Raw genomic sequence first — 19,593 nt, 5'->3', positions numbered from 1 at the left:
CACATCTTGTCATCTGAAACAATAGCTCCAAAATAATTGCATGCTTGTTTGTGTGTCTACTTGTGAGTGAGATGAAGAATACTTGATCGATCACTATTTTAAGCCAATGTATATTTATTTAGCAGGACTGAGCCAGCTGGCTGGGTTTTTTTCCCCAAGTTCCAAAGTAGAATGACAAGCTAAGGCAAAAAGCACTTTCCACATTGTTGCTCCATTGCAGTATTGTTGTGCAGAGCATGTGAAGGTTGAAGGTTTTGGTTATCATTATCCAGTTATCACTTTATCTGAGGTCCATAAACCTTGGTGAGCAAGACTTTGACCTTGATGAGACTGAAATCATAAATCAAGTTAATCCCACTTGACTCAATTTGTCCCTCAAAATAGCACTTTGCATGCCCTTGTATGGACTTAATACAGGAATAGACTTACTTTTTCTTGCCGATCTGGTAGCTTTAGTTTTATTCCCGATCCAACTCTCTGTCATTTAAGCCTTGCAAATTCTAAGCATTTGGAATAGGCTGGAACCTCTGGTGCAATTTCACACCCTTTTCTTAGTACATGTACAACCCTCCATTAATTCTTTTTAATTCATTCTCAGTATGTGGGCGGCACTGCCAATATGTTATTTGACATGCGGGAAGCATTCTTGAGCAGACCAAAGCCTGGGTGCAATGATGTTGTTCCAAAAACCCTTTGGCTTCGTGTTCAGCTGTTTCCTGTCTGCTTGTATTATAAACTGTTCTGAAGTAAAACTGGAGAATAATGGATATAGAGACATAGTTATTGCTATTAACCCTAGAATCCAATATAACGACAAGCTTATTGAAAATGTTCAGGTGAGGTATTGACCTGCTGTCTGAAGAGAACTAATAGCTGTTGCTTTGTGACATTGTATTTTATTCATGTTGTATTTTATTGTTTAGAATTCAGGATTTGGTGAGAGGAGGGAGAGTTAAAGCAATATGTTATACCATTTTCCCCCTCACATTTGATTAATGCAATGACATATTGATTTTAAACCTGTGTTTTCCTTACAGGAAATGGTGACTGAAGCCTCCTCCTACCTGTACCGAGCTACGAAAAAACAGGTTTATTTTTCAGATGTAAAAATCCTGCTGCCTCTTACATGGCCCATTAATTCTAGCCTGGTTCAGAGACCCACGACTCAATCCTATGAGAAGGTAAGAACTGAGCGGTGAACACTGACAATCTCCTTGAGTCTGTTCCCTTTCAGCCACTGTAACTCCTCCTGAAAACCCCATTCACACATGTAAGTGGGTTTTTATGCCAAACATCTACCAAAGGTTAAGCGGCGGAGCAGGAGCAGCTCCAAGGAAATTTCTGGTGGTCTCTGACATTTTCTAAAGATTTTCTTTACTGTGCATTTTACCCTGAAGATTATCTATGACTTAACAGCTCTCCCACAGAGAGGCTGGAATACTTATTTGACAACAAAAGAGGGAATTATACTTCGTGATAAACAATCATATTGCCAGAGTCAGTGGTGTCAGAATAAGGTCTGTTTTTAATACGTGGTATTGTAGAATTTGTGCTGCTTTCGGGTTTGAGTTCCACAATGTCTATTTTATCATGAAGTGTAGGTTTGAATAATGTTACATTTCCTTTATCGGTGTGTTAGATATTTCTCTCTTACCGATTTGAAAGTCTAGCATACATAGACTCACCAACGCTGGGGACTGGGTGGTGGGATCCTGGAGAAGTTACGGTGAGTTGGGTTTTAGTAGCATTGGGAAGTAGTTCTGGGGTTTTCCAGGACTGTAGAGGGTGTATCTATGGTTTGGTGAGATTGGGGGATGGAATGTTAGGTTGGCAGTAATGGTGGAAGGAAGGTATATGATATTTGGCAATAGTGGGAGGAGTGGGGGTTTCAGCTGATGGCAGCACTGGGGGGAATGGCAGTATTGGAGGAGGTTTTGAAAGTCGGCAGTATCTGGAGCAGGTGTCAGGCTCTGGCAGCATTGAGTGTGGGAGATACCAGGATCTGTCCATTTGCAGGCACGGTGTCCTGGGAATCATTATTACTAGGCAAAGAGTCTCAGTAGTACTGGGGGAGTGTGTAGTGTCTGGGAGCATTAAAAATGGAGCTTATGGCATAGGGGAGCATTGGAGTTGAGGGAGGTACTAGGAGCATTGAATTGGGGTTACCACAGGATCTTAGAACAGAGGGAATGTCAGAGACCTGGGGGGAGATCTGACATTAGGAAACTGGGGAAGGACTCAGAGGATTAGGGAATGAACTATTGGGCCCCAGGGGCATTGACAAAAAAATACTTGTGTCCAGGAGCATGAAGGGTTGGGGGCCTGAACAAGGATACAGGAATATTAAGAAGGTGGGATCTAACACCATTGGAGAGGGGAGCTTGAGTCAGGTAGTGTTGAGGGAGAGGAGGGACCCAGATGATCTAGATTGATCCTGGACTGTTCCAGGCCACCAGGCACTCCTGTACAAAGTTCTCAGACTATGATTAATGTCCAGCCGGATTATAGCTGCTGACTGTGCACTTATTCCATAAATAACACAGCTATAATTCATTAGAATATTTACATTTGGACATGACAGGCCAAAGTTATGGCAACAGATTGGGAGAATCCCCATCGAAATTCAACCCCAATTACTGCATTGCTGCTGTAGGCAGTGAACTCCTTTGTTGTGTGTGTTTATTGCTGAGATTCTCACATGGAAACATCAATTGTCTTTTCCTAGGCTGATGTTATCATTGCTGACCCATACCTTAAATATGGAGATGACCCGTACACTCTGCAGTATGGTGGATGTGGTGAGAAGGGGCGGTATATTCATTTCACCCCTAACTTTATATTAAACAACAGTCTGATTGCTGTTTATGGCTCAAAAGGTAAAAGTTAACACCATTGTAGCATGTGCTTTTCATGCAAACAGGAGTAGGCCATTGAGCCCCTCAATCCGGTTCTATAATTCAACGAGATGATTGCTGTTCTGTATCCTAACTTCATTTATCCACCTTGGCTCCATATTTCTTAATAGACTTGGCCAGCAAAAATCTATTGATCACATATTTAAAATTCTTAATTGAGCTAGCATCTTTTGCTTTTTGTAGGAGAGAGCTTGAAGAATTGTTACCAAAATTTTCTCCTGAATGCACAGAGTCTGATGTTAAGGTTATGCCCCTTTGTCCTAAAGTCCCCTACCAGGAGAAAAATTTTCTGTCTGAATACCCTATTAATTCCCTTCAAATGCCTAAAGAGTTCAATCAACTCACTTCTTAACCACCTGTATTCCAGAGAATATGAACTTAGTTTATCATAATTTAATCCTTGAAGCCCTGCTAACATTCTGGTGAATCCACACAGTACTCCTTCATAGGCCAATATGTCCTTTATAAGATGTGGTGCCCAGAACTATAAACAGTTCTCCAAGTGTAGGCTAACCAGAGCTTTGTATATCTTTAGCAAAGCTTCCTCCCCTTTATATTCTAGTTCTCTAAATATAAAGGTAAATATCTCACTAGCCATTTTGATTATTCTTTGTACCTGAGCAGTGCATTTTTTTGATTTGTGTGCAAGGATTCCTAAATCTCTTTGCAACTCCTGACTTCTCATAATTGTTACGACTAGGTGAGAAAGGTGTCTAGGGTTCCCTCTCAGCCTTCACCTGGTCTTACTGTAACAAGGTTTTATTTTAAACACACCGTGTTTTTAACTCCCCCTTGGTGAAACGTTGCTCACTGCTTTCCAATTATAAGGCAAAGAAACCAACACAAACAGGTTTTCTTAGGGTTAAAGAAGAAAGGTTGACATTTATTAAACTTAAACTTAAACTCTAATTCGGTTAACGCCTACAGATACACGACACGCCCATACTAGCATGCATACGCGATACACACATGTACATAGAGACAGAACAGAACAGAAGAAATAAAGTGGAAAAGTTTGAGACAATCTCTGAAGAGGGCTTTTGTTACGGATCTTCGAGCTCACTTTAGAGTCCTTGCTTGTAGGTAGATCTTGCTTTTCATTGGGGTCCAGTATTCTTCTTAAACCTTGTTCGCTGTTGGAGACTTTTCTCTCTTTTTGGGGTTCATGGGTCTTCAGTGGATTTGGAGTTCCGTGAGAAAGAGATGGGAGCAGAGAGGAGAGGCTGTGGTGAGCCAGTCAGGAGAGACCTTTTCAGTCCAGGAGCAAATAGACACCCACAGTTCAAACTGTTTATACAATTCTGAAAAACCACAGTTGCCAAGCAGGTTAGTCATGTGACTAGCTGGTCTGCCCACGTCTGTTTGTGGATTCTCTGGTCTAAGCCGACCCTGGAATGCCTCTTCTTACACACAGCACCTGGTGCTTAAAGTCCATGGTGGGTTAAATTGGAGCAGGGAATAGCCCCTTTGTCCTTCCAAGCACCGTCTGTTGGTATGCAAAAATGTTTTTCCAGCCAAGGGCCTGGTGATTTTTTTTAACAAGTCCTTTCTTCACTTCAGCAACACTTTGAAATCTAATGTCCATATGGCAAAATTAATATGCCTCATTCTTGGCAGGTTGGGGTTTAGCATGACACCATTCAAAAAATACTCACATGCATCCTTTATTGATCCAAAATGCACGACCTTACATTTAGCTGCATTGAAATCCATCTGACACTCACTTAATCTATCAATCTCTCTTTGTATTTACTATACAAATGATATTTGTGCCAGTGGCAAACTTAAATAAACTGCTCTCTTTTGTGTTATCTCAATCATTAATAAGCATAATGAATAGCTGAGGCCCCAAACACAGATCCTTATGAGACACCACTAATCAGTTCCTTCCACTACGAGTACATAACCATTATCCCTACTCTCTGTCTTCTCCCAACCAGGCCAATAATTTGCCTTCAATTCCATGAGCTTTAACTTTAGCTAACTGTCTCTTATGTCGCTCCTAGACTACATTGATAGATATTCCCTTACCTAATACTGTTTGATTTGTCCCACTGTTTGTACAACATCCAATATTGGATGAGGAGCAATTCCTCCAAATACATATTGGGAAGAGCAAAGCCATTGGCTTTGGTCCCTGCCACAAATTCATTCCCTAGCAATCAACACCATTCCTCTCCCTGCCCCTTATATGAGGCTGAAACAGACTATTTGCAACCTATTTGAAGCTGAGATATGCTTCTGACTCCATATCGCCTCCATCATCAAAACCGCCTACGTCCCCCTCCATACCATCGCTTGTCTCCGCCCTTGCATTAGCTTATCTGCTGCTGAAACACATTCATGAATTTATTACCTCTCGACTTGACTATTGCAATATTCTCCTGCTGGCCTCCCATCTTTTCTCGCCCCTGTTTCAAATCCCTCCACAGCCTCACCCCTCCCTACCTCTATAACCCCCTCTAGTCCTATCACCCTCTGAGATCTTTGCACTCCTCCAATTCTGGCCTCTTGAGCTTTTCCGATTTTAATTGTTCCACCATTGGCGACTGTGACATCACCTGCCTAGGACCTAAGCTTTGGAATTCCCTCCCGAAGCCTCTCTATTTCTCTCTCCTCCTTTAACTCGCTCCTTAAAATCTTCCTCTTTCACCAAACTTTCAGCCACTTATCCTAAAATCTCCATATCTGGCTCGGTATCAAATTTTGTTTAATTGCATTCATGTAAAGTCCCTTGGGACATTATGTGCTTTATAACTGCAAGTTATTGTTTTTTTGTTACTTCCTCAAAAATTTCAGTTAGGTTCGTTCGACATGACCAACCCTTTACAAAACCATGTTGGCTCTCTCAATTCAGCTCAAATTTCTCTAAATGCTAAATCACTCTGTCCTTAATTATAGATTCCAATAACCTCCCCACAATAGATATCAGACTAATAAGTTTATATTTTCCTGGTTTCATCTTGGGGGGAATTTTAACACCCAAGAACAGGAAATGAAAATAGAAGAAAATTGAAACGTGACCACAACACGGTCCAAACGCGCTGACCTCTCAGTTTAACTTTGGTGTGTTAGATCACATGAGTATCCTACTCGCCAGAGTCTGTGAGATCAATAGCGCAGGTGGGTGGGCAACTAGCACATCATTTAACAGCATAGTTACATGGAAATGAGGGATATTTCAATTTCCTGTAGCACAGGGATCCCAGGGCTCGGGGAACTCACTGGTGAAATGGAGGTGAGATTGAGGTGTGCTTCACGAGGGTCTTTAAAGTTCAGATTTCTCGATCTCAATCATGCTCTGTGCTTGCAACTGCTTTGTCTGGCAAACATTTAGCTGAGAGTTCTTGCTTTGAGAGGTTTTGTTTTGAGAGGTTTGGAGGCTTTCAAACAGACGCCAGCAGAATAGAAGGCACTATGGATACCTTCGCGACTACATCAGATAAGGAAGTCAGTCGCTATCTACACTAGAGATGATATGCTGTGCGAAGATCAGCACAAGAGAGAGACACATAGGAGAGAGGTGCACAGGAGGGAGGTACACGGGACAGAGGTGCAGAACAGCAGAGAAGAGACCAGTAGAGGTGCTGAGGTTGCAGAAGGGATTTACTACAGGAGTGGGTGTATGGACAGAGGCTCAGTTTCCTAGACCGACTTGAAGAGCAGAGCTTCTGCCCGCTCAGATTATCATGACAGGTTTGCTGAGATCTGTAGCCTACTACAGGAAGAGCTGCCCCCTGCTGGACCTGTGTCCACTCATTGTCCGTTGCTGTCAAAGTCACCATTACCCTCAATTTCTTTGCCACTGGCTCTTTCCAGTGCGCTACTGGAGACAACTCAATTGTCTCTCAATTGGCTGCCCACAAATGTACATGGCAGATCACAGTTGGGTTGTTTGCCAGGGTGTCGACTTATGTCACTTATGCCAGCTTTCCTTGGAACGACAATGGCCAAAATGAGTGGATACACACATCCACTTCTCCAGCTGGATTCCACAGGTACAAGGTGTCATCGATTGCACAAACATGGCAATTCAAGCAGCACCACAGCAAGCCAGGTCTTAAGCCTGCATCCTGGAACAAAAAGGTCTGGCATGTTGGATTGCCTCAGTATGAAAGCATCATGACAGCTCCCAGGGTATCTGGCACAGACCTGCATGATCCTGTCCATGTGGTCGCACACCAGCTGCAGATTGATGAACGAACATCCGTTGCGATTTACAAAAACTCTTGGCCTAAGGATTGGGGTGAATTGCAGTGGTGGATGGATAAATGAGGAGGTGAGGAAGTACCTAGAAAGTAAAGGATGGGCGGTGCTGAAACTAAGATGGGTCTGAGGAGTGATATGATGGAACACGAGAGTGAGGGCTTGGGGTTATACAACACAGGTTATAGGTGAATCAGCAAATGTACTCATTTTTCTTGACCTAGTTAGGTCATTAAACCGCTTCTGCACTGCATCTAAGACCGGGTCACAATGCGCCTGCTACTCAACTCTTCGACCTCCTCCAACCACACCTTCCTGGTGAGAGCAGCAGGTTTCTTCCCCCCATTTCTGGGAAAAAGTAGATGCCACCTCCTCCTGACTGCACCAAATAAAACAATACATTTCGAAGCTCCTCTTCTATCAGGTCATGGAGCACTAGAGTTTACAGCTAAATCTTTTGACACACTAATTATACTCCATACTCAGAGAAATTGCAGGCAGAAACCGGCACCACTGCTGACACATGGAAACAGAATATTGATTTTTTTGTGATGTCACAAAATAACTTCATGCCACTTAGTGTCTTTTACATACATGAGGGAACCATGCCAGTATTTGAACTTTCTGAAGTATCAGTACCACTTATATCTCACAGAGAGTGAAAGCATTTGGCTTCACGATTTTGAATAAAAAATACATCGCTTTTTACAGGTCGAGTACTTGTTCATGAATGGGCTCGTTTTCAGTGGGGTGTGTTTGAAGAATATAACAATCTGGTGCCTTTTTATATATCGGAGGATGGTGTCTCTGAAGCAACGAGGTAGGACAGTTCTAATTGAGTGACTTTGTTGTGAAAAAACTCTTTTGGGATTTCTAGGCAAAAGTACAATACCTGAAAGAAGAAAGGAAGACTTGCATTTAGATAGCACCTTTGCCGACCTCAGGACATTGCAAAGCAAACTACAGTCAATTAATTACTTTTTGAAGTGTAGTCACTGTTTTAATGCAGGAAACGTGGAAGAGAAATTTCTGCACAGCAAGATCCCACAGGCAGCAATTTGATAATGAACAGATAACTTTTTTTTTAGTGATGCTGATTGAGGAATACTTGTGCCCTTCTTTGAAATAGTGCCATGGGATCTGTTACCTTCACCTAAGAGGGTCTTGGGTGAACATCCCACTAACAGAGAAATGCCTTTCCATTGTGCAACCTGCTGCAGGAGATGTGTTGACGCAGTTAAGCCAACAAGTCGTTCAGGTAGCATGATGGTTTAGCATGTCATGGATGAGAAGGAATAGTGGATGTGGGTTCCATCTCCGAAGACCTGCCTCCAGCAGGTGTAGCACCGTTTTTCTGGGCAGCACTGCACCTCCAGCCATTTCTGGCACAGCCCATGTGGCGCATCCTCTTGAGAAGGCACCCCAGGGTCTTCCAGCAGGTCGTGAAGGAGCGTATCTGACGTCACACAGCCCAACTGGCTGGTGTAACGCCAGAATACCTAATTTGGACTCTGCAAACAACAAGCGCTAAGCAACAGGATGGGCCCCAGACCAGCATTCCTTAAATGACCAGATGCACAAATTGCAGGTAAGATCATTTTTAAGAATGTTTGCTATTGCTGAAACTGCTCTGGGGTATTCTTGGAGATGTTGTGGTGGATTCCTGGATCTGCCTGAGAGTGTAGTTAAATCCTCACAGAGAAGGCAGAAGAGTGGGTGAGCTGTCCACACAAAGGCTACAACAGGTATGAGGGCAGCAGTGGCGGTACCTCTGGGTCTGCAGCATGGAGCAGAGAAAAGAAAGATGTAAATTTATATAGCGTCTTTCACAACCACCAGTCGCCTGAAAGCACTTCATATCCAATGAAGTACTTTTGAAGTACAGTCACTGTTGTAATGTAGCAAACACAGCAGCCTCCCAAAACTGCACAGTGATAATGACCAGATAATCTGTTTTTGTGATGTTGATTGAGAGATAAATATTGGCCAGGAGACCAGAGATAATTCCCCTGCACTTCTTTGAAATAGCACCTTGGGATCTTTTATGTCCAGTTGAGAGGGTAGGCAGGACCTCAATATAACCTCTCATCCAAAAGATGACATCTCCAACAGTGCAACACTTGAGTGTGTCAACCTAGAGTTTTGTACTCAAGTCCTGGGGTGGGATTTGACCCCAGAAACTTGGGATTTAGAGGTGAAAGTGCTACCAACTGTGCCACAGCTAACACAAAGAGGCTGTGGAAATGGCACTGTCTATGTGATGCCCTCTGCCAAGTTAGAGCTGGACTCCCCTATGCCAGCCAATGCAGCCAGAATCGTGGAGTTCATGTCCATCAGCGTTCTCCTGTATGTCACCACATGTGCCTTTACAGCAGAACTCATCTGCAACCTCACCCTCCAGGGAGCTGCCAAAAAAATTATCCCTTCCCCCGGCCTGGCTGCAGCCCACTCGCATCAGAAGATTCACGATGTTCTGATTCCAACTCTATACCAGTATCTAAGGTATGTGCAGTGGTGGTATCCAAGTTGATGACTGCGAGTTTCAGATCAAGTGACAGGGCCTCTCCATCAGTGCTTTGCTGTTGCTTTCTCTCTTCCTCCTGGGGTTGCTGGGGTTGGGCAGGCGGCAGTTCTTGGGTGTCTGAAAGCAGTAACTCAAAAGGGGAAGGTTGGAGTGAGGGAAGGGGGATGGGCTGAGGAAGCAAGAAGTCCATGGTCACACCATCAGCAGCTTGCACATCATACCAGATAGCAGGATGATGGTGTGTTGGGGGTTGAGAGGGGGTATAAATCAGGAACATACCATCATCCTCAATGTTCTTAGCGACGTCGGATGCCAAGGGCTCTGTCGTAGCCAGTCCCATGATTCAGTGAACCATCATCTGCATAGGGCTCAGGAGATGCAGGCCCCACTAGTTCTCCTCTGCTCCCTAATATTGTGGGGCACCTTGTCCTGCAAGACAAGAATGCAAGAATGTCAATAACCATGTCACACTGTAGTTGGCTGATGTGCTTGTCATAGCTGAATAGCTGTAGGTATTTGGAGGCAGTGAGTGGTGGATGTGTGAGGGTGAGGTGGAGTATCTGGATGTTAGGCATGAGTCCTGAATGCCAGGGAGCAATTGGGGTATGATGCATTGTGCAGTGTGAGAGATTATTGGTATGGTGGGTAGGAGATGTCATGTAAAAGTGCATTGACTGATGTTGATCACCTACGTGAGGTCATTAGACTTCTTGTGGCACTGCTGCCAGGTCCTTGGGACCAGACTTTGGGAGTTGACTTCACAGGCCACCTGCTCCCACTCCCTTCTGAGGGTGGTCCTAGAGGCCTCCTGGCAGCACCCCTGTGGAACCATTGTTTCTCTGCTCCACTCCACCTCCACCACTGAGGCCTCCAGTGCCACATCCATCAACCTGCAACCCTCTCTCTGCCCTGGTGTTCTTTTTCCATGTTTTAAATTGCAGCAACATTATTCCATGCAGCTTCCCTTTAAGACGGACAGACTGCCTTTAAGAAGAGCAGGCTGTCTGAAACATGAACTCTCAACACATGCTGCTTGGTCCCTTATGGCGTGCAGAGGCAGCCAGCAGCACAGAACCCACTCAGTCCTGCACTACAATCATGGTGATGAGGTGGGAGCACCAAATTTGCGTGCTGCCCACCTCCAACAGAACTGGCATGGGCAGGTTGCAAATCCTGACACCTGGCCCAAAAAATGGAGCTGAAGACTTTTTAGTCCAAGGATTCTGGCAACAGCAGCCAACAAAGGTAGTGACATTCTTCCCAGCTAGTATAGAGGTGTTCAACTCTTTAGAGCAGGATTGGGAGTGGGAGTAGGAAGGGCTATAAATGATGAAAATGTGAAAATGGGCCTCAAAGGTTTTCCACTCCTTGATCTTTTCTAAATAAACACATTGGCCGGGATTTTATCCGGGTGATGGGCATCTCAATGTCTGGAAAAAGTGACGCTGAGATCCCTGCGTCGCCTCTTCTGTGGAAGGCCCACCGAATCTAATGCCAATTTAGGCAATTAACTGGACAGCGGCGTCACCACGGTGACAGAAATCCCGTCTTCTGAGAGCTGCCGGCCAATCAGAGGCTGGCAGCTCTTTAACTGAACAATGTCACTGCGGAGGTGATGGCTGCTGGTGGAGCACCTACCCAAGGTCCAGGAGTAGCGCTGGACCCAGGCCACAGATAGGTCAGGGAGGGAGGGGTCTCGTGGGGTGGGGGTCGCGTGGGAGAAGGGGGGTGTAGGAGGGGCCTGCAGCAAGGGCAGGGGGGTGGCTCTCCATGGCCCCCTTCCCCTTCCTGATGTTGGGTCCCTCATTCAGGCACCGTGCCTTTTAACGAGGTAACCCCCCCCCCCCCCACCCCACACCCTGAGCTGGCAAGCAGCCTGCATGGTTTTTCCCACCATGCTTCCCGTGCAGCGACAGGGCCACCCGCCGCACAGCTAATTGCAGTGGCAGTGATGGGATGAGGCCCTTAATTGGGCATTAATTGCTCAGTTAGGGGCCTCAATTGGTGGCAGGACGGGAAGGCCATTAATAGGCCTTCCCGCAACGGACTTCATTTTGGAGGAGGCACCCCTCCCCCGCAACCATCCCACCTGATTATATCCTCTCCCTGCCTTCAAACCCACTGCAGGGCAGGGCATGAAATTCCCCCTGTTTAATCTCATTAAATAGTCTCTTCTAATAAAAATGTTACTCAGAATAAAATACATTTCCTATTATCTGACTTTCAGATGTTCAACAGAAATAACAGGAATGACTGCTGATTGCACAGGCACCTCCTGCTCACCATGTGACATTGATCCGAACACAAGGTTGCCGATTGGTGATTGCACATTTTTCCCAGAGAAGGGTCAGAGTTCATCCTCTTCAATAATGTATCTACAGGGGCTGCCAAATGTAAGTGGTTACGAGAAGGTGCTTTTCTCAAATATTGTTAACAGTTTTGTTCCAGCAACTGTTACTCAGCTTATCGTATTAGCCCCAGATCATTGCTCCAGGATATCCTAAGGCCAACTAGGCCCAACTATCTTCAGCTGCTTCCTCAATAATCTTTCTTTTATTCTAAGGTCTGAAATGGAGTTGTTTGCTGTAATGTTTAGCTCAATTTGTAATTCCTCAAATAACAAAGCAGTCCTTGCCCACATGCAGCAAGACTTGGACAACTTTCAGGTTTGGGCTGATGAATGGCAAACAGCATTTGCATCACGCAATGACCATCTCCAACAAGAGATAATCTAACCATCTCCCCTTGACATTCAATGGTATTACGATTGCTGAATCCCCCACTATCAACATCCTGGGGGGGCAGTCACCATTGACCAGAAATCTAACTGGACCAGACACATAAATACTATGGCTATAAGAGCAGGTCAGAGATTGGTAATTTTGCAATGAATGGCTCACTTTGTTCTCGCCCAAAGGTCTCTCCATCACCTACAAGACACACGTTTTTTTTTATCCGTTCATGGGATGTGGGCGTCGCTGGCTAGGCCAGTATTTATTGTCCATCCCTAATTACCCTTGAGAGGTGGTGGTGAGCTGTCTTCTTGAATCGCTGCAGTCCTTGGGGTGTAGGCACACCCATAGTGCTGTTAGGAAGGGAGTTCCAGGATTTTGACCCAGCGACAGTGAAGGAATGGTGATACAGTCAGGAATGTGATGAAATACTCACCACTTGGAGGGGTACAGCAACAACACTCAAGAAACTTGATCCTTTCCAGAAGAAAGCAGCCTGCTTGTTTGGTAGCCTATCCACCACCTTACCATTCACTCCCTCCACCACCCGCCCACCAAGGCTGCAATGTATACCAGCTACAGGATGCACTGCAGCAACTTGCCAAGGCTTTTTCAATAACACCTCCCAATCCCATGACATCCTCCACCTGGGAAGGGGAAGCTGGTGCATGGGAACACCCTCCAAATCCCATACCATCCTGACTTGGAAATATGTCACTGTTCCTTCATCAGCTCTGGAGCAAATAGTGAACCTCCTGCCTAACTGCATTGTGATTCACAACATGGACTGCGGCTGTTCAAGAAGGCAGCTCACCACCACTTTCTCAGGGGCATTTAGGGATGGGCAATAAATGATGGCCTTGTCAGTGACACCCACATCCTAGGAATAAATATGAATATATATGAAACAATACATATATTTTCTTTAAATGGTGTCTTTGTATTGGTGATGTTGCTCTGGGACAGCTTCACTTTACTGGAGAACCGCAATCTCTGAGCATCACTGTCCCCTGTTCACTGCAGATTAGGAGTGACTGGTCTCCATTAGAAGGCCAGTAGAAAATCCCTGCAATTTCCATGCCTCCAGCTTCTTCTTTCAGGATGTGTGGAGTCGGGCCCTGGACAGTGTTAACAGAGTTTGCCACTTTTACATTATCAGATACCATTGGTTGGGGGAGGACAGTGTGCACCTGTTGTTGTGAGCAAGTTATTAACTATAACCAGGGATTTCATGAAAAGCATTTGTTTTGCTTGTTTACAAATACATATTCGAATGTTATCAACACATTATGGGGTAAGTTTTCAACTTTGCGCCCAGGTGTACACCAGGCATTGAGGAATCCTTCCTGTTCAAGAACCCACCTGATCTCCATTGAAATCAATGGGATGCCAATCCAGTGGGTTCTACAAGGGGTGGGTGATGGCTCTGACACATTAACCCCCAGGTGTAAAATGACCCCCGTTATGTGTCAGTTTGGTTCAATGGCAGCACTCGTGATTCTAAGTCAGGAGGTCAAAATTGAAGCCTCACTAAAATTTAATACATTGTAGATTGTTATGTCTCACAAGACTTTGCTTAGTATTTTTAAGCTGAGCTGTTTTTTCCCAGTTCTAGTCACAGCCCCTTTAACCCATCGTTTATTTTAATATCCAGGTGTTTGAATTCTGTAATGATCAGACTCACAATCCTGAAGCACCAAACATGCAAAACAAAATGTGCAATTACAGGAGCACTTGGGATGTGATCAGCAAGTCAGGAGATTTCAGAGACAATTCCCCACCCCATATTGGTTCAGTGTTGCCGACATTTACACTTCTACAGGCCAAAGACCGTGTGCTCTGCTTAGTCCTTGATGTTTCTGGAAGCATGAACTCGGTAAGTCCTTTTGTAAAGTTTATTTCACAGAAAGTGTTCATTTGGACTCCAGTCTGTGCTGTTGCATGGCTTCACACAGCAAACTAGAGGAGGTCAGAAGCTGGTTATTCTGTGGTGAGTGGTCACCTCCTGACTCCCAAATCCTCTCTGCATCGTACAAGGCACAAATCAGGAATGTTCTCCACTTTCCTGGATGAGTGCAGCTGAAACAACACTGAAGAAGAAGCTCGACATCATCCAGGGCAAAGCAGTCTGCTTAATCAACAATAACTTTAAATTAATTTTTACATACCTTATTTTTTTAAATACAGTCTATAAAGAAATCAAATAAATGGCTGTGTGCTAGACACAAAGCATTGCATTTGTCTTCTTTCTATTAAATAGGACAATCGTATTAACAGACTCCAACAAGCAGCTGAGATATTCTTACTGCAGATCATTGAAGCAGGATCACAAGTTGGAATTGTCTCTTTTAACAGTTATGCAACTCTTCATACAAGTTTGAAAGCAATTGTTGATGATGAGGTGAGGAATGAACTCGTACAACAGCTACCTACATCAGCTAATGGAGGAACAAATATCTGTGCAGGAGTTCGGTCTGGTTTTCAGGTAAGATCTGAAAAGCACAAGGACATTTTAATAATTGCATTTTTCCCAGGTTAATGATAACTAATTGCTTTGCAGGTACTTGGTGGTGATGACAATGCTACAAGTGGTGATGAAATTGTCTTGCTGACTGATGGGGAGGACAGTGGAATAAGCAATTGCTTCACAGAGGTGGAAGAAAGTGGTGCTGTTATCCACACTATAGCATTAGGACCAAGTGCAGCTGCAGAATTGGAACAGCTGTCAAATATGACAGGTAATTAGCACTGACGGCTAATTATGCCTTGGGAGACCAACATGAGAACACTTTATGGGCTGAATTTTACACCATCCCAGCGGGTGGGATGGTGGCATGGGGGTGGCGTAAAATTGAGCGGGAGGATCCGGGACGCCTACCCACCCCGCTCCTGCCTCCAGTCAATTTTACGGCAGTCGGGCGGGGGGTGGGAAACGGCCTGCCCGCCCACTTAACGGCTACTTAAGGGCCCTCATCCGCCTCCACGGGTATTTTACCCATGACAAGCGGGCGTGCTGGTGACATGAAAAGCCACCCAGTGATAGCTGCTGCCTTTCCATACGCCCTCGGGGGCCATGGCAGTCGGGCACAGGGTGCCCAATTGAGGGTTGCCTCCATTTACCAACCCACCCCTGGGACCATAGACGCCCCCTCCCCGCAAACGACCACTCCAGCCTCACCAGGGAAGGACCAATCTGCCTTGTGAGGTATGCCCAACTTACCTTGTCTCCTGGCTCCATCTGGTTGGCTGGGCTGCAGTCCCACCAGTGACCAGCACTCCCGGTGGCGCTGCTGCGACTAAGAGCTGCCGGCCCACTGATTGGCCAGCAGCTCAATGAGGCGGGACTTCTTCCCTCAAGCAGGTGGAAGTCCTGCCTCAGGACAATTAAAGCCCGGGAACCCGTAAAATGCGGGACGGATCCCCGGGCTAGGCGGAAGCGGGTTTGCCGCCGACTTTTACGTCGGTGGCGAATTCCCGTCCATCTAAGGTAAATTCCAGCCCTATGTCTTTGTTTCAAGTTCTTCCTCCTTTTATTGTGGTGGAAGCAGTAACAAGTTTCAAATAAATTGGCCAGAATCTCAACTAAAATAGCAGACAACGGAATTTCAGGTGAATGCATTCCGATTACTGGGCGGACTCCCATGGGAAGTTGGTGGGACTTTTTTCCCTAATTTTGGTCCTGATGCTGCCCCCTTTTAGCCACAAACACAGCTCACAAGAAGGAAATTGAGCCCAGTGTATTATTTAATTTATCAGAAGCAATGTTAATAAAGCATTATAAAACTAACACAATGGACAGCCTTCAGTCGAAATGTTCATATTACAGAAAGATTAGTGGTATAGTATTACACAGTATTTACAGCAAAGGAACAGTCCATTCAATCCCAACAGTTCTATATCAGTGTTTCTACTTCACATACGCCTCCTCCAACCTTCTTTATCTGACGCCAACAATATATCTTTCTATTCCTTTCTCTCTTGTGCTTATCTAGCTTTTCCTTAAATGGATCTAAGCTAGTCACCTCAACTATCCCTTGCAGCAGCGAGTTTCACATTTTCACCAGTTTCCCGGTAAAGAGGTTTCCCCGTTGGATTTATTAGGGACTGTCCAGGTTTTATGGCCCTTAGTTTTGGTCTCCGCTTCAAGTGGAAACATCAAGCTGAATTTTACAGATCCCCCCCCCCCCACCCGCGACATCAGGGGTCATGGCGTGGGGGGTAGCGGGGGGCGGGGGGTGGTGCTGGAGAGTTCCACCATGAACCACGACACCCGGCCCGGCCCAACATTGCCAGTGGCAGCGAGGCCTCATGGCGGCCCCCTGCCGCTTGGCGATGGGAGCCCAATTTAAATATGTAAATTAATTCACATAAATGAATTAATTACTGTCGCGCTCCCGCCGTCCGTCCTGGAGTGGTATTGGTGCTGGTGTTTGGCGCTCCCGCGCCACGGGGATCTGAAGTGCAACACTCTTGGGGAGGGGGGAGCAGCTAAGTTTTTCAGTGCAGGAATGGGTGTAGCGGGGTCAAACTCATTTCATTGGTGTAGAGGATGGTGGGAAGGGTTACAGTGCACATTTTATGAACTTTGTGGAGGGAAGGTCAGGTGCACAAACTAAGTATTTTGGTGGGGGAGAGGGCAAGGAATTAATTCTATGGTTATTAGAAGGGTGGCGAAGGTCAAGATCAATTTATTTAATTTTTTTAAAACAATCTAGCTTTAAATACTTAAATTGAAATGTAGGGCTCAAAGCCCTTTAAAAATGGCGTCAGCGTCTGCGCAAAGGAGGTTGATGCCATTGCCAGGGACGGACAGCATGCCCCTTCCACGTCATCGGGGTGGGTGATCCGCCCAGCTACTTAAATGAACTGCCGCAGCGGCTCCACAACATCGGGCCCACGCGGGCAGACTGCCATTGTTTACATCGATTAAGGTGACGGAAGTATAAATTTCAGCCCATCTTTTCTACATCTTAAAAAAATTCTTTATTAAATTCCTTTCATAATCTTAACTCTCAGTTTGGTTTCGAGAAAAATTTTCTTGTTTCGAGGAAAAGCCCCAGCCTTTCCTGATGGGTATAATCTCTCCAATCTGATATAATGCTAGTAATTCATTTTTACCTTCTCCAGTGTATCTATATCCTTTTGATAGTCTGGAGACCAGAACTGTTCACAGTACTCTGTGTGGTCTGGCCAAGGTTCTATACACGTTTAACATAACTTCTCTGCTTTTCAATCCGATCCCTCTGGAAATAAACCCCAGTGCTTTGTTTTTTAATGGTCCCATTAATCTGCATTGCTACTTTTAGTGATCTGCATGCCTGTACCTCCAGACCCATCTGGTCCTCTACGCCATTTCCAAAGAGTATGTGGCCTCCTTACTCTTCCTACTAAAATGTACCACCTCACTTAATTATATGGAAGTTTATTTGCCAATTACGTCCCCATTCTGCCAATTCATGAATGGCTTCCTGTATTTTGTCGCTGTCCTCCTCTGTATTAACTGTAGCATACAGATGTAAAAGGTTAATACCGAAGACAGTTAGAGAGACCCCTCTCACTGTATGAGTGATGATGTAACAATCACATGAGATAGGCTTGAGAAGAGGAAGGTATAGCAGCATGGAGGATGCTAACTTAGGTGGCTTGCTGAGAGCCTATATAGTACTCACAAGAAAAAGAACCAGGAGAGTTTTTGGGAGAAATCAGTAATCCAGACCAAGATTTCCAGACAGCAGACATCTACGTGAACGGACACCTCACGAATTTTAAGCTTGACTCAAGGGCTAGTGTCACGGTATTGATTGACCAAGAAGCTTAGGTGGAGATATTACCTGCAACCAACAGATAGACAGTTGCATAGTCCAGGCGGGATGCAACTGCGAGTAAAAGGCAAATTCCAAGTAACTCTGTAGCATAAAGGAAGACAACTGACAGAGACCTTATACAGATGTCTTACGCAATCAAGAATTTTCCTAACTGAGCAGGAATGCATGGTTGAAACTGCAGTTGATTATAAAGGTAGCCAAAGTCAAGCAAACAAAGGTAAACAATTCCTTATTATCACCAGCAAAGTTATTAATGGGAAGGAAGTTAAGAAACTACTTCTAGTATTGCCTCAACAATTAATGCCTGGATTAAAGAGTCACGAATATGAGAAAGTGCGAGAAAAAATAAAACTCCTACTGAAGGAAACAAATCAGGAATTACAAGAGGGCATTTCGAACAAGAAGCTTACCCAAATTAAACAATGGTCAAAACATTTGGATGTGTGACCTGTAACAAAAAGGTACAGTAATCCATAAACATGAGGACTATCAGCAATCGCATGTTATATGAACGAATGAAGGGAACATATGAAGGAATCGGAAGAATATCATTCCTATTCCACAAAAGCAACAGCTAGTAATCCATCTGCTAGTTCCAGATGAAGATGAACAAACCCAAACCAAATGAAATACTACAACCCATTGAAATGAAAAACCAAGACAGCAATCTTTGTACTTCTTTCAATTTAGTATACTGTATTCGCTGCTCACAATGTGGTCTCCTCTACACTGGGGGGACCAAATGTTGATTGGGTGACCGCTTTGCGGAACACCTCCGCTCAGTCTGTAAGCATGACCCCGAGCTTCCGGTTGCTGGCCATTTCAACACCCCCACCCACCCCATCCCACTCTCATGCCTACATATCTGTCCTGGGATTGCTGCAGTGTTCCAGCGAACATCAATGCAAGCTCGAGGAACAGCATCTCATTTACCGATTAGGCACGCTACAGCCAGCTGGACTGAACATTTAATTCAATCATTTCAGAGCATGACGGGGCCCCCCCCCCTTTTTATGTTTAGTTATTTTTTCTTTTTTTACTTTTTTCTTTTTTATTTGGTTATTTTATTTTAGCTTTTATTTTAGTTTGGTTAGTTTGTTTCTACTGTGCCTACCCACTGTCTGTTTGTTTTTATTTTAATGTTTGTGCTTGGAGTGCTTTGTGCTTTACAGTCAATTAACACTCTCTCTGTATTAACACTCTGTCTTTCAGAACACTATTAACATACCGTTTGCCTTTGTTCCATGACCTTTTGGTCAGTTATTCTCTGTGACCTGGTCCTATCAACAGCTCTTTTGTTATCTCTTTCCCCACCCCCCGCTTTACTTGCTTAAAACCTTTTACATTTCTAATATTTGTCAGTTCTGAAGAAGGGTCACTGACCTGAAACG

General features: G+C 44.8%; 1 protein-coding gene across 1 annotated transcript in view; it reads left to right on the top strand.

Moving 5' to 3' along the window:
* Window positions 1–674: 674 nt before the first annotated feature.
* Window positions 675–19,593, top strand: part of LOC137372480 (calcium-activated chloride channel regulator 1-like) — a 37,980-nt gene continuing 19,061 nt past the window's right edge. Inside the window, exons 1-8 of the mRNA XM_068036351.1 lie at window positions 675–836; window positions 1,038–1,181; window positions 2,726–2,882; window positions 7,839–7,941; window positions 11,873–12,038; window positions 14,032–14,253; window positions 14,638–14,862; window positions 14,938–15,115. Of these exons, the coding sequence (XP_067892452.1) occupies window positions 675–836; window positions 1,038–1,181; window positions 2,726–2,882; window positions 7,839–7,941; window positions 11,873–12,038; window positions 14,032–14,253; window positions 14,638–14,862; window positions 14,938–15,115 (1,357 nt within the window). The remainder of the gene's footprint in view (window positions 837–1,037; window positions 1,182–2,725; window positions 2,883–7,838; window positions 7,942–11,872; window positions 12,039–14,031; window positions 14,254–14,637; window positions 14,863–14,937; window positions 15,116–19,593) is intronic.

The sequence above is a fragment of the Heterodontus francisci genome, chromosome 8 (assembly GCF_036365525.1).
Source record: "Heterodontus francisci isolate sHetFra1 chromosome 8, sHetFra1.hap1, whole genome shotgun sequence".
NCBI classification, from domain to species: Eukaryota; Metazoa; Chordata; class Chondrichthyes; order Heterodontiformes; family Heterodontidae; genus Heterodontus; species Heterodontus francisci.
The sequence above is the reverse complement of the archived record's forward strand: the minus strand, read 5'-3'. Positions and strand labels throughout refer to the sequence as shown.